Source organism: Triticum dicoccoides, chromosome 7A (assembly GCF_002162155.2).
Source record: "Triticum dicoccoides isolate Atlit2015 ecotype Zavitan chromosome 7A, WEW_v2.0, whole genome shotgun sequence".
Taxonomy (NCBI): domain Eukaryota; kingdom Viridiplantae; phylum Streptophyta; class Magnoliopsida; order Poales; family Poaceae; genus Triticum; species Triticum dicoccoides.
This window is the reverse complement of record NC_041392.1, coordinates 6,528,392-6,542,365: the sequence shown is the minus strand read 5'-3', so window position 1 is coordinate 6,542,365 and position 13,974 is coordinate 6,528,392. Positions and strand designations below refer to the sequence as shown.

General features: G+C 45.3%; 2 protein-coding genes across 2 annotated transcripts in view; both read right to left on the bottom strand.

Annotated features, from left to right (window-relative positions):
• Positions 1 to 3,498, bottom strand: part of LOC119328236 (aspartic proteinase nepenthesin-1-like) — a 5,328-nt gene extending 1,830 nt beyond the window's left edge. Inside the window, exons 1-2 of the mRNA XM_037601249.1 lie at positions 2,310 to 3,498; positions 315 to 384 (exon numbers count right to left, since the gene is read on the bottom strand). Coding sequence (XP_037457146.1) covers positions 315 to 384; positions 2,310 to 3,423 — 1,184 coding nt within the window. The 5' untranslated portion in view covers positions 3,424 to 3,498. The remainder of the gene's footprint in view (positions 1 to 314; positions 385 to 2,309) is intronic.
• A 4,581-nt stretch (positions 3,499 to 8,079) lies between these two features.
• LOC119328168 lies at positions 8,080 to 10,803 on the bottom strand. The gene is made up of 3 exons (XM_037601186.1): positions 10,653 to 10,803; positions 8,741 to 8,814; positions 8,080 to 8,628 (listed from the first exon to the last, which is right to left on the bottom strand). Exons 2-3 carry the CDS (start codon positions 8,784 to 8,786, stop codon positions 8,153 to 8,155), a joined length of 522 nt encoding a protein of 173 aa, XP_037457083.1. The 5' UTR covers positions 8,787 to 8,814; positions 10,653 to 10,803; the 3' UTR covers positions 8,080 to 8,152.
• Positions 10,804 to 13,974: the final 3,171 nt, after the last annotated feature.

Sequence of the window (13,974 nt, the reverse complement as noted above, 5' to 3'; positions counted from 1 at the left end):
AAAGTAACTTCAAACATTATTTTGTACGCATATAGTGTTAGGTTATTATAGTGACTAGCAAACATGTACGTATGTTGCAACTAGAGAAACAATCATGTTGTCCACCTATTCACAGTGGATAAGTCAATCCCAAGGCGATGAGCTTTGTCACTCTATCACACAACATTCATGAGTCACTTCTCGCTCCGGCTTATATTTATGTGGACTCGTAATTGTCGGGAAACATAGTAGAAAACAAAAACAAAATTGTCCTATGATCAAGATCCCGGATCACTATGAAGATGCACACAAGATTAAATCGGATCGTTACTAACCTCGAGTTGCAGCGGAAGAAAAGTTGGTGGAGATAGTTCCTGAAGTCCCTCGAACCATCCACGGCGATCCCTGCAACCGTCCACGACAATCTCTCGAACCGAAGACTGAAATCACGACATCTCTATGGATTGCACACATACGAGCTCCATGATCTGGCAGAGCTTCACCGCCCAGAGCATATCATCATCGGAGATTTAAAGGAGGGAGGAAGAGAACCGCATAGGGCTCTCTATTATCTAGATTAGAGAAAACTAGAGGTAGGTCTAATCTACTTGTATTTGTATATGGGAATCACTTGCTCAAGTTAGGCCCCATATTGCCAAGTTAATATTTTTATGTACTTTGTTAAAAAAAATCTTAGCTTGAGAACAATCTTGTGATACTTCGAAAGACATCGCCACAACCTCTACTTTTATATAATGGTTGAATAAAAAGTTTACACTTGATAGAATTGTTCTAAACGAAAAAGTTATGAAGTAGCTCAACCCCATGGTGTTTGATACAATAGTCTCGGCGGTCCTTGCTTTGGCATTGTTTATACGGAATTGACATTCCATAGTATTCAAGAATATCCCAAAATCTATTTTGCATTCCTACATGGTGCTTCAGCTTCTTGTTGGTGCCATGGCCTTGTCACTATATGCGCCTTTACACGTGTAAATGTGATTTCATCACTTCTCTTGATGTTATGCTGAGAACTCCGCTGGCCAACTAACGATCCACGAGAGTTTTGACTCGGATTTCGGCTATGAGTTTGTTAACGTTCGCAGTGACAACACTGCAGCGAATATTATTCGTCTTTCTATTGAGTGTGTGTGTAGGTGGTAATAAATAAGTTGATCGTAAGAGCTCAAAAGAGACAACATAGTGGTCCATAATACTCAAACTTCAACCACAATGAAACCCCGCGTATATCACCTTTTGGCATAATCTTGAGAACTTAGAAGTACCTATTCTGGATGCACCACAACTGAAGCAAGTGCATGAGAGCCTTGACTTGAGAACGTTAGTGGGCATGAATGAAAAGCTTTATATCTTGACTTTTTGATAACTCATTGTGGTCAATTTTGTGTAAAATGAAAAACAACAAAATGAAAAACAACCTAATAAGTAAGAGGATTCAAGTATTTGTTCTCATGATAGATTAAACTTTGACAAGAAGCATCGAATTTTTACTCAAGCTCCAGTTACCTAGCTGAGCATGTACTACCTTGTACAGATATGTTCTATCTTGCTTATAGCTTGCAGAGAAGACAAGGGTACGCCTATGGGCAATAATGTTATTGATGAGCTAGATGGATAACTTTGGTTTATCAACCTTTTTGCTCAAGGACGAGTAAAATTTAAGCTTGGAGATGTTGACGAGTGGATTTTAAGCATTTGGAGAAGGGTCATACCATTTTTGATAGAATGTTTTTTTTTACATTGGTAGTAGGTGGTGTCAGTGGCGGTGGTTGGGATGGGTTTGACATGCAGTAGAAGCAAAGCTAGTCACGTGGGGAGCCATCCCCACTTCCTATTCTCATATGCTCTATTCCTGTGTACTTTGTCTAAGCTTTCCCAATGAACCGAGATGCCTTAACAATGAAAGATGGACATTATATTAGTGCTTCGAGCTTCTGACACAAGAATCTTACATCATGCTCATGCATGCACTTACTTAATTAACACTATGCATGATACCACAATGATGCACGTACATTGGCTAACACGACTGACATAACACATGCCTCCATGTGAACTTAACTGCTAGAACTAGAAGATGAGCACCCACCCTAGAAGAGTGGCTATTGTCACGAGCGACGCCTGCGCCTGCGCAGGGGCGCCACCCTTCGCCGCCGCAGCTGGCCCACCGGCGGGCATTGCCGGCCCAAATGTCAGCACGCCGCCGTCGTTGTGGATGTCGTAGGTCATGTTCCTGCCCGTCTGCAGCAGGCTGCCGAGGACGGACCCACCGGTCGATGGACGTATGGTGAGGCAAGTCTGGTCGCTACCGGCGATGTCGAAGAAGTAGTTCTTCACATTGAGCTCCATCGTCGCGTCGGCACCGTCAAACACCATGGCGACCCTAGGAACCTTGACAGCGGCAAATTCCTTGGTGGGGAAGCACAGGCGGTCGTCATCGGGGCTCTTGGGTACCCCGACCACCTTCTGCTGCAGGATCTTGGTCAACAACTTCTGCCTCAGAACCTTGTACGCGGCGTGTTCGAGGTAGGTGACGGGAAGGGTGGTGCTGAGGATCACCCCGCCGGAGCCGGAGAAGGTCTCCTCCGGGATGTCCTTGAGGAGCTCGCCGTCGACCTGCACGCCTGTTAACTTGACGTAGTACAGGTCAGGGTGCTTGCCCTTGAGCAACGGCGTGCTCCGGCTGCCCTTATCCTTGGCCGGCGCCGCGTCGTCTCCGACGCTGAAGCTGAAAAAGCTCTTGTCGCCGCCACCGTCGTCGATGAAGTAGGAGAATCTGGAGATCTGGAGCTGCGACACAAGCGAGAGCGGCCCCCTGCTGAAGCCCGCGGAGCCGAATGAGCTGTTGAGGTTCCGCTCCGGGACCTTGCCGATGCAGCCGAACACCATGCCTTTGGCGGGCGTGGCCCCGAAGGTGAACGTGTCGGTGGCGAGGAAGGCCGACGTGCCACCGCAGCGGTCGCCGGGGCCGGCGCATTTGTACTTGGGCATCAGGCGGGTGCATGCCGGGTCGGCGCAGCCGATCGGGGCGAAGGAGTCGGAGCGGTTCGGCCGGAAGGTGGGCGCATATGTGGGCCCGGGCTTGCCGCACTGCGCCCAGACGAGGTCGGTGGTGATGTCCATGACAAAGGGGAGGACCTGTGGCGGCGATGACCCGATGGGGAGGTCGAAGATCAAGGCGCCGTAGCTGTCCGCCGCCGAGCTGCCCAGCTGGCGGTCGTCGGCGCTGCTCTGCTCGCCGGAGACGTCCTTGACGCCCTCCTCCTTCTTTTCCTCCAGGTAATAGCCGGCGACTTCCTCGATGGCCGAGATAGATTTTTCAAAGAATTTGAGCTTGGGAATCAGCCCGGCCACCGACGCAGTGGACGAGTCCGGCGGCGCCAGCAGCAGGAGGAGGAGTAGAAGAAAAGTACGAGCCGCCATTGTTACGGTTATACCAAGCTAGCTAGGCCGATGCGTATCAGCAACAGGCCCTAGCGACCCATATATATACGAGCATACGGAGTTACAGACACATCTCCATATTATTTCCTCGTACGTCCTCTTTTTTCTGTCTCCACACCCTATAGCTATACTCCGGCCAAAAAAGTTTCCGACATACTTATTTTGAATTTTTGGTGGATCTCGGAGACTCAGACTCAAAGAGTTGACCCAGCGACAATGGCCATGTGGCCACGCCGATTGCAGGCACATCCGCACATGTCCGGTTGGTGTCTTTCCTCGTTTCAGGGAAACCCTAGGGACCTTTCTGTCATTTCTTCTCTTTTGGTGCGCTTGCCTTTTGTGATTGTACCCTACTTGGACATCTGTTCTCTGGTGGCCTGGCCTCGGTAGGTGGATTTTTAGAACATCTGCACCCGGACCCTGCTATCTTGGCTGTCCAATATTATTTTAAGATATGTGCAACACAACTAACTTTGTATATAAATTTTTTTCTTTTTCGTTTCTCTCACATAGAACATGTCTTGAAGTTCAAACCTTTGCAGCGTGGCAAAGCTTTGTATATTTATGTTTGACAAAAAAATCTGAAAGATTTATCCTAGATTCTAGATAGAAAACTTGGCTACGCTGCAAAGGTTTGAACTTCAAAACATGTTTTATGCGAGAGAAACAAAAAAGAGAAATGTATTTGCATGAATCGCGATGCGCAGAATGGATGGCTACATAGAAAGGGCCTGGGTGCAGGTGTTCGTGTGTGTGGGTTAAAATCTAGTTTAATGAGAATTTAACCACAAGCCCTCCTCCTTCCCACAAAATAGACCTCCCTAATCTTGTTCTAGGTCAATCTTCTTAAAATTTAAATAAACTCAGTTTTTTATTCTTCATGCAACCGAATTTCATTTCAGCTCAGTCGACTCAGTGGTAAGCGATGACAGGGCAAACAGGAGATGGGGACTGCCGCTTACAATTTTTTGCGCTTATAGCATCTCTGCGCGGCGCGCTAAAAAATGTTTGTAGCGCGCTGTTCGCGAGTTTTTGCGCGGCGAGGAGCGCTTGCTTCAGCGGCCGCTTCAAAGTTTAGTGCGCGCGAGCCGCTCCAGTAGCCGCTGCAAAAAACTGTGCGTGCGCTCTCGCACAAACAACATATGCACTCCAAACACAACCAAGAGGATCGAACACAAACAAAACAAATCAACAATAAATCGTTCAATTTCATTATTACAACTCAAAAATAGTTTATATTGCAATAGACCAAATAGTTCAACAATACAACATCAAACACAATCAATCTATTGAGCCATGCCTTAGGACAATTTTTCCAACTCCAATGCATGCAATCTATTGAGCCAAGCATACTTGGGAAGCCGCGAGCTTTGTTCATCTCCAATAGCCTTGCGGCGTCTTCAACATTGGGGGATCTCAAACACTCCTGGCCAAACACTTGCACAATTCCGACTACGAAGCGCTTGACACACATGATGGCTTGACTCTCACCCATGGCCAAGTGGTCATCAACTAGATCAGCCGGAATATTGTATGCCAACATACGCAAAGCGGTTGTCACCTTCTGAAAGGTGCTATGCCCGAGCTCTCCGGTAGCATTCCTCCTTTGCTGAAAAAACCGGTCATGGCTCGCTAGTTTCTCTGCAATGCGCCTGAACAACTCGGTGTCGGGGTACATGGAATTATCCGCAAAATAGTGCCTGGTCAATCTGTTGAGGACATCGATCATATCCCTCCAAATTTTCTGCCGACCAATAACCGAACCACCGTACTTCGGTTTTTTATTGATGTGCATAGCTAGGATCATTGCAAGATCCTTCTCCTCTTCAATATCAAATTCTTCTTTGGAAGAATCATATGACGAACTCATCTACAATGTTCAATTTAAACTAGGCTATAAAAACTACAAACAACATGCACCAAATTCATGTAAAAATTGTGAAGTTGAACCAATACATACCTTGCAAGCGTTTTGTCGAACACCTTGTGGCCGACGAGCGGCAGTGGGCGGCCGGGCATTGTCCGCCGGAGGAATGGCGCGGCGAGGGGCGGCGGCGACTGGAGGGAGAAGGAGGAAGCGGCGGCGCGGGGATAGGCCGGGGAAGTGCCTGAATGGTCGCCGGAACAAATGGGGTGGTGCGGGCGGCGGCACCAGTGCCTGGGTCGGGGTAGGTGAAAGTCGCGAGCGGGCGCTCGAGTGTGCGGCACACGGTAGCGGGCGCATCACATAAACGGCGTGCGATGACGTTTCGGACCGTGCGTTGAACTGTTTATGCCGCGTGTGCGGTTATTGCGCGTCCACTGGAGCTCGCTGAGCGATTGCGCGCGCGCTAAAAACCACAAATTTCTGGCGCATCGCTTATATAGGGCGGCTGTTGGAGATGCTCTTAGATAACATGCGAGGAACTCGGTACAAAAAAACATCGAAGCTCGAATGTTGATCAAGCATTTGAAATTTGCTAAATGTCTATAGAAAAAATGTTGATCATGTATTTAAAAAATGATGAATTTTTTATCATGTATATTAAAATATTAATCAATTATTTGAAAAAATGTTGATAAAGTATTTAAAAAATGTTAAATGTGCATAGAAAAAATGCTGACCATGTATTTAAAACTGAGGAATTATTTTTATCATGTATACAATGATGTTAATAAAGCATTTGAAAAAAATGTTAAACAAGTATTTGAAAAATGATGATCAAGCATTTTCAAAATGTTAAATTTCTATAGAAAAAAATCTTGACCACGTAATTATAAAATTATGAAATTTTTTGATCATGTACATAAAAATGTTAATTGAACATTTGTAAAATGTTGAACAAGTATTTGCAAATGTTGATCAAGCATTTGAACAACATTAAATGTGTATAGAAAAAATATTGAGCATGTATTAAAAGATGATGATATTTTTTGATCATGTATATAAAAATGTTAATCAAGCATTGAAAAAATGTTAGACAAGTATTTTAAAAAAATACTTGTGGGCGCATATGTGGGCCCGGGCTTGCCGCACTGTGCCCAAACTAGGTCGGTAGTGATGTCCATGACAAAGGGGAGGACCTGCGGCGGCGATGTCCCGACGGGGAGGTCGGAGATCAAGGCGCCGTACGTAGCTGTCGGCCGCCGAGCTACCCCCACTGCTTTGCTCGCCGGAGACGTCCTTGACGCCCTCCTCCTTCTTTTCCTCCAGGTAATAGCCGGCGACTTCCTCAATGGCCGAGATAGATTTTTCAAAGAATTTGAGCTTGGGAATCAGCCCGGCCACCGACACGGCGGACGAGTCCGGCGGCGCCAGCAATAGGAGGAGTAGAAGAAGTGAAGTACGAGCTGCCATTGTTACGGTTATATCAAGCTATGCCGAGACGTGTATCAGCGACAGGCCCTAGCGACCCGTATATATACGAGCATACAGACCCATCTCGGTATTATTTCCACGTCCTCTCTTTTCTCTCTCCACCCTATAGCTATACTTATTTTGAATTTTTGTGGATCTAGGAGACTCAGACTCAAAGAGTTGACCCGGCGACAACGGCCATGTGGCCACGCCGATGGCAGGCACATACGCACATGTCCGGACCTTGGACCTTGCTGTCATTTCTTCTCTTTTGGTTTCTTTTTTTAAGGGGTTATAAACCAAGCTTTATATTAATTAAAGTTCACATGATGTGGGATACAAAACAGATTGTGGGGAGCGCCAAACCAAACATGACGTCCCTCATCTGATGATTGAGCAAACTTGGCTAACCTATCGACATCTCTATTAGCATCTGTGCCTTCAAAAGTAATGTTACAATTACATGATAAAAGACGTTGTCTAAGCTCAGTCATAATGGCTCCATAATCTCCTCGACTTGCTCTCTGGATGTCTTTGACCACCTGCTTGGAGAAGCAAGAATCAAATTCTGTAGCATCAAATCTTGCGCAAGAGATAGACCTTCCCTGCATGCAATAGTCTCCAAGACTGCTACATCTGTTATTCCATAGTGGTTGGGGCGCGCCCATGGCGCCGCCTGAGACCTTGTACAATGGAAGGTGCTTAGAGAGATGCTTAGAAAAATAAACCGGGTTTTTCTGAAGCACCGGTGCCTATTTCTACAAGAGAGACGCTCTCTCCTGTACAAATAAGCACCGGTGCTTAAGAAACACCCGGTTTATTTTTCTAAGTATCTTCCATTGTACAAGGCCTAAGAGGAACATGGGGCAGTGCCAGATTGGGTACGCCCCTTTCATGTTGCTGGGTGTACTTCACTATTATTGCATGGTCTTGACTGAGAAAAAATAAGAGAGAACACTGGAAATGCAACACTAATACCATGCATCAGCTTAGGACTCATAGATATTAACATGTGTCTTATATAGATTACATGACCGAAGACATAAACGGAAGTGGTTCAGAAGCAACGCATACGCCATCCAAAAGTGGAGGCACAATCAATCAACTTCATGGAGCATTTTCGTCTCTTGTTGTGAAAAAGGAAGTTCTGCCCAAATGATTTTCTAGCAGTGAGTAAAATGGCTCATCTCTCCATCTTTATCCAACTCGGTGGAAATAGCAGGACGAGCCGGTTCAAGAGAAAATGAAGAAGTGACGCCATGCCCGTCCGAGCGTGTACCAGCCAAAATGCAGCACTGGCACAGCGAAGCAGCCGACGTTGAGCTGATCTTTGTCGTCCTGCAGCCTCCCTCATCTCCTGTAGGAGCGCCTCTATCTGCGGGGGCACCAGCCCGCCGACCCGTAGCACCCGCTTGCAGCAGCCATGTCCGCAAGCTTGCTGCGACAAAGCATGCTGCAGCGCAGCATCACACGAGACTCCGGCGAGCGCGCTGGCAACCATGCCACGACAGAGCATGCTGCAAGGCAGCATCCCATGAGACTCTGGCAAGCAGCCGCGCTGGCAAGCTTGCTACGATGGAGCATGCTGCAAGGCAGCATTCCATGAGACTCTGGCGAGCAGCCACGCAGGCAAGCTTGTCGCGACAGAGCATGCTGCAAGGCAACACCCCATGAGACTCCGACAAGCAGCCGCGCCAGAAAAGCTTGCCGTGACAGAGCATCCGGCCAGCAGCCGTGCCTGGACAGCTCGTAGTAAAACATCGGCAAGCTCGCCACGCCCGACAGCAGGTTTAGTCCCATGGCGGCCACTTCCGTGGACGATGCATCGCTGCTCGCTGCTTTCCATCCTGCTACACATACTCGACAATGCAATGACATGCGAAATTGTCAGAGATTGAGCGAACAGAGGTTAGGTGTAACGAGAATTATGAAACTGAAACCACCAACGAGCTCATGCACCTGAGTCTGTCGATGCGGCTTCGATCGTCTTGGTGGTGACCTCCATCCGTCAGCTGCCGCCTTTCTTGCCGAGCCTGTCATAGAATGAGGTGTCAATGATTTTTAGGACAACGTGGTAAGTGAGATACGTGGATACGTGGATTCATGAATGTCAGCAGAGCTGAGGAACATAGACCAGGTCATCTGGCTGCTCACACAAAGTACATTATAGGAACTCAGATGCAAATAACAACAAGAAGATCTAATTAGTACTCCCTCCGTCTGGAATTATTTGTCACAGAAATAGATGAAAATAGATGTATCTATAACTAAAATACGTCTAGATACATCCATTTCTATGACAAGTATTTTCGGACAGAGGGAGTATAAACAATAGGTTGTACTTCCTCTGTAAATAAATATAAAATATTTTAGATCACTACTTTAGTGATCTAAAACATCTTATATTTGTTTACAGAGGGAGTACCAGTCTTTCGACATATCAATAACAATCACAAGTTTTTGACTAATTGGTTCATGATTTTTTTGTCTAAACATAGTGATTGCACAGATCCCAGCAGGTCATGCAGTAGACCTTTTTATGAAACTTTTATGAAGCCCAATCTACATGATTTCATTTTTCAAGAAACAACTCTTAGAGAGATAAAATAGAATAAAATGTTATAAGGTCAAGCAAGCAATGAGATATTAGTGACTATCCGATAGCGGAAATAGCAGCAAGGCCAGATGCGAGTTCGCACCCATCTGATGATCTGACGAAACTCCTAGGGCTCTATTTGTTTAGAGAAGTGGCTGAGGGTGAAGGGCCACATGGATGATAATGGAGAATATATCCTGATTTGTCAAATATCCCTGAGAGAAGTCAATTGTTACATCTTATTTAATAGTGATAAAACCTGATGCTTGGAATGCACTATATGTCAATTTGAGGTAAGAACATTATCTACATGGAAAAGGTAAACTGCAACTCTAATAGTGATAAATGATAACCTATGCAATAATAGTACTTGTTTCAGCAAAATAGCGACAAACAAGCACACACACTAATATTGCATCAGCTACACGCCAACAAATTAATGACCAGGATGATAGAACGGTACATAAGTTTCACCTTTTGATGATCCCACAAAATAGATAGTGGCAGCTGACGATGTTTCAATATTGTCGTTATCCCATCACAATGTTATATAATTTGTTTAATAAAAGGCAATGCAATGAGTATAATATGTATATCTAGCCCAGCTTAATTCTATTTTATATTTCTTCTACACAGTCTGGAACTCATATCCCCAGCAATGAACCAAACCTAGAGCTTCACTGGGACAAAATAATGACCGTTGCTCATTATTTTGCACAATTTCCATGAATACGATCATCAATCAAAATATCATAGTTCGGATTCATGTCCCGATTCTCGTCCTATGAATTGCTATAAAGAGATATAAGCTATAAATAAACATGCAAGACAAAAATGTCATAAACTTATCAGTTATCACACAAATAAGAATTTGCACCTGTACTAAACTTTTGGTTAAAGTCATGGCAGTTTGAAAAGAACTACAACCACAACTCATGGGCTTGAAATGCTTCCTGTGAGATAATCAGAGTGATCTGTTGTAGTTACTATAAATACAAGTCATCCTAGTTTGTAGGCATCATAGGAAGTCCAAGGACATGCAAGTGATCCTATGAGACCCAGCACAACATCGTTTGGTGAAACTGATGCATCAATTGCACTGTAGTGTATCTACCATAGATAAATAGCTGTCTAACATTGTATTTTCTTTTTTCTTTTTTATTAGTGGCTTAAAGTCTTGTACCCCAAGGCCTGCCATAACGTAGTAACTCAGTTGATTCAGCTTGCTGTTCCAAGCAATGAATATAAAAATATGCTGACTGCAGGTTAATTTACCTGTAGGTGCTTGTGGGGGTGAAGGAGGGGCTCGTTTCTGAAGTGCAGCACCTAAAATCAGTGTGTACTGTTTCCTTCAAACCCCATATTTACCTTCTGGTTCTGTGTGTATCCTAAGCATTTTCAAGCTAACACTGTGGTATTTGCTTCAAGGACATAAAGGAAATCAGGTCAGTTATTTAGGAAGAGAAGGCAAACTCAATAAACCCAGGCCGGGCAAGCACAAGAGCAAGTACTAAGACTGATGATGTATGAATGCAGGAATAAACTACAGTGCAAGCATGAAATATGTGATAGTTTATTCATTGCTTTCACATCATTACTCAAATAACTTATACAGTAAATAGACCCATCAAATGAGCTGGGCATTACCCTCTGAAACAAAAATTGAAGATAATGCACAGAATTAGATTAGAATGGCAAGGCTAGAAGTTGCATTTAAGATAATTATACGAGTATAAACATCACACATGTACAGGCTCTTTCATCGAACACCTTGTAGGCACATAAACAAGCAGATTTTCTTTCGGACTAAATAGAGAGGGGGGGGGGGGTCGAAATAGGAAGACTGGACAGATTCAAACTCACCTTCCCCTCCCGCTTGACGTCAGCGCCACGTGAGCCAGAGTGGAGGTCGACATAGATGACGAGCTCGCGCATGGCATAGCCCGTGGCTTTCAACCTGAAGAGGCCATTCATCTTAGGGGATAGTACGTCGCCGTGGGAACGAAGGCAAGGTCGCAGCAGCAGGCCTCATCTGTGGCGCCGACCAGAAGGCGAACCAGTCACGAAACAACGTCACGACCAGCGAGCTAGCCGTGCCCGTGCACCGCCCCTCCTAGCTAGGGCGGCTGCTTCCTCCGGGGATGGAATAAATCCGAGGGGACCCTCCTGCCAATGGCCATGAATGGGAAGGACCAGATCACGGGAAGAAGAGGCTCCCCATCGACCATCTCCGCCGCCGACACCTCCTGCTACGGGGCCGAGACGTGCGCCGTCCGCATCGGATCGCCTCCATCCATTGTCCTTGTGGCGCACCGGAGCTCGGCTAGGAGACAGGAACGGGGAGGAGAAGAGGCAAAGGCGGAGGCCACGAGAGAGAGAGAGAAAGAGATGCGGACGCGAGGTGTGCGCGAGAGAGACGGAAGAGGAGGGATATGAGGTTTGCTTCGTGAGGAAGGGATGACGAGCAAAAACGTATGCAGTCCAGGTAACACCTCCCTCAGCGAGCGCCCTTTCCTTTCCATTTTTTTCTCTCCCATCGACACCTCCTGCCCAACCCACGCGCTCGCTCGATCGAGCCCTGCCGACGTGGACACCACGAGCGATCGCTCCTTTTGCGCACGTTAATGCTTCTCGATGTACGACTGGCGCAGAACTACCAACACAGTTTGCTTGAACTGTCCCTACAGACTGCCGTTGCTGCACCCCGTTTATGTAGCTCATCAACAGGTATTTTTGAGAAACCAGCTGGTGGTGCCTTGGGACGTCCCGTCCCTCCTCTAGGTGGAGGAGGGGTCTTGTGTAGTTTCTTCGGCAGGAGCTCAAGATCAGCGAGAAACCTATTTATGAAATGGTGTGTTGATGATGAACTCTGGTAGATTTTCTTCATGTATTGCCTTACGGCAAGCCCACCATATAGCCCATAAGGTGTCTGCTAGGCGGACAAAGGAGGCATGACATAATGTGTCAATCATCAAAAATAACCATTGTTTTGCGCTAGGCTTCGTGGTTTCACACAAGTAGGAAACAGGGCTTTGGTCTCGGTTTCAGAGGGCCTTTAGTCCTGGTTCTGCAATCAGGAGAAAACGAATGGGACTAATACCCACCTCTTTTTGTTCTGGTTGGCTTACGAACCGGGACTAAAGGAGCTCCACGTGGCCGTTGTAGGGCGCTCAGGAAGGAGGACCTTTAGTCCCGGTTGGTAACACCGACCGGGACTAAAAGGTAGCCATGCGTCAGCAGCTGCCAGGCGCTGTTTTTTTTTAAGGAGGGGTTTCGGGGTTTTGGAGGGTTTAGGGGTTTTCATATTGTGTTTCCCCTTTTATTTTTGTGTTTACCCTTCACTTCTTTTACATTTATGGTTTCATTTTTATTTAATTCCGTTCAACTCGACGCTAGCTACTATATATAGCAATGAAGGAATCATTACACAAGATCGTCATGCATGAACATATATATAGAGAAGTGACCTCTTTTTCTTCGTGCTTGGTCGAACAATAAGTTTTCGTATATCTATCCGAGGGTACTACATATATACAATATAACATCTGTTACGATCCCTGACATCATCTACCCAAATCATGCAATTCCGCATGGTATTCTCCGTCTTTAGGTATGATGTGGTCAACAAAGAATCCCGTCAATTCCTTTTGAATTGCTCGTATGCGATCACGTGGTAGGAGTCCGTCATGTTTCTCCCAGATCTAATTTAAAGAAGCGGGTCAATACATATATATGAATGAAACTCAACACAATTGATGGTAATAAAATAAAATTGTGAATATTGTTTACGTATTTCAAATTGTTTGTCAGATAATCCTCGCTCAGAGGTCAAGTGGCGAATGAACTCGCAAACGTAGTATCCACATAAATTATTTCCGTTTGCTAGCCACAAGCACTTTACGAGAATAGAGTTCAATCAAACTGATAAGCAAGCATGATAATGGTATTGATGAAACTACGATCAATGAGAGATGCGCGGAACTAGCTAGTACTACTTACTTTGGGGTGTGTAAATAACAGCTCCCTCTTCTCTAGACCCGGAACCATTCAGGTGAACTTTTTCCAAATCCTGCCCGCAAAGAAAATGATTACTTGATATCAGGAAATGAACGAAAGTTGCCGATATGGTGGCATAATGATCGAACTTACTTCTGGAGCATTTCACTCATGTCATCCCACAGCTTAGGCTCTTTAATTACATCTCGAGTCTAAGACAGTTACTACTCCCGCGTCAAGCTTAATAGATAGCAGAGTGTGTATAACTCATTAATTACACTTAACCTCGAGTAAGCAAAACTGAATATGCACAAGACAGTAACACTGACCTGAAGTTGTAAAGAGTATTTCCCTTTTGTTTTGTTGTCGAAGGAACACGTTTAGCAAGTTTTTTTCAGTATCTTTGACTCTGTTTTGTACCGTAAATTCATTTATGGTATTTGGGCTAATGAAGCCAATGTCATAGATTTGTCCTCTTTTGCATTCGACGATCTTCAATCTCAATAATATAGTGAGAATAATTATATATACATGCAATGAAATAAGCTGAGCCAGGGACTTAATTACAAAAATAATACTTACAGATAGAAGCAAGTTACGA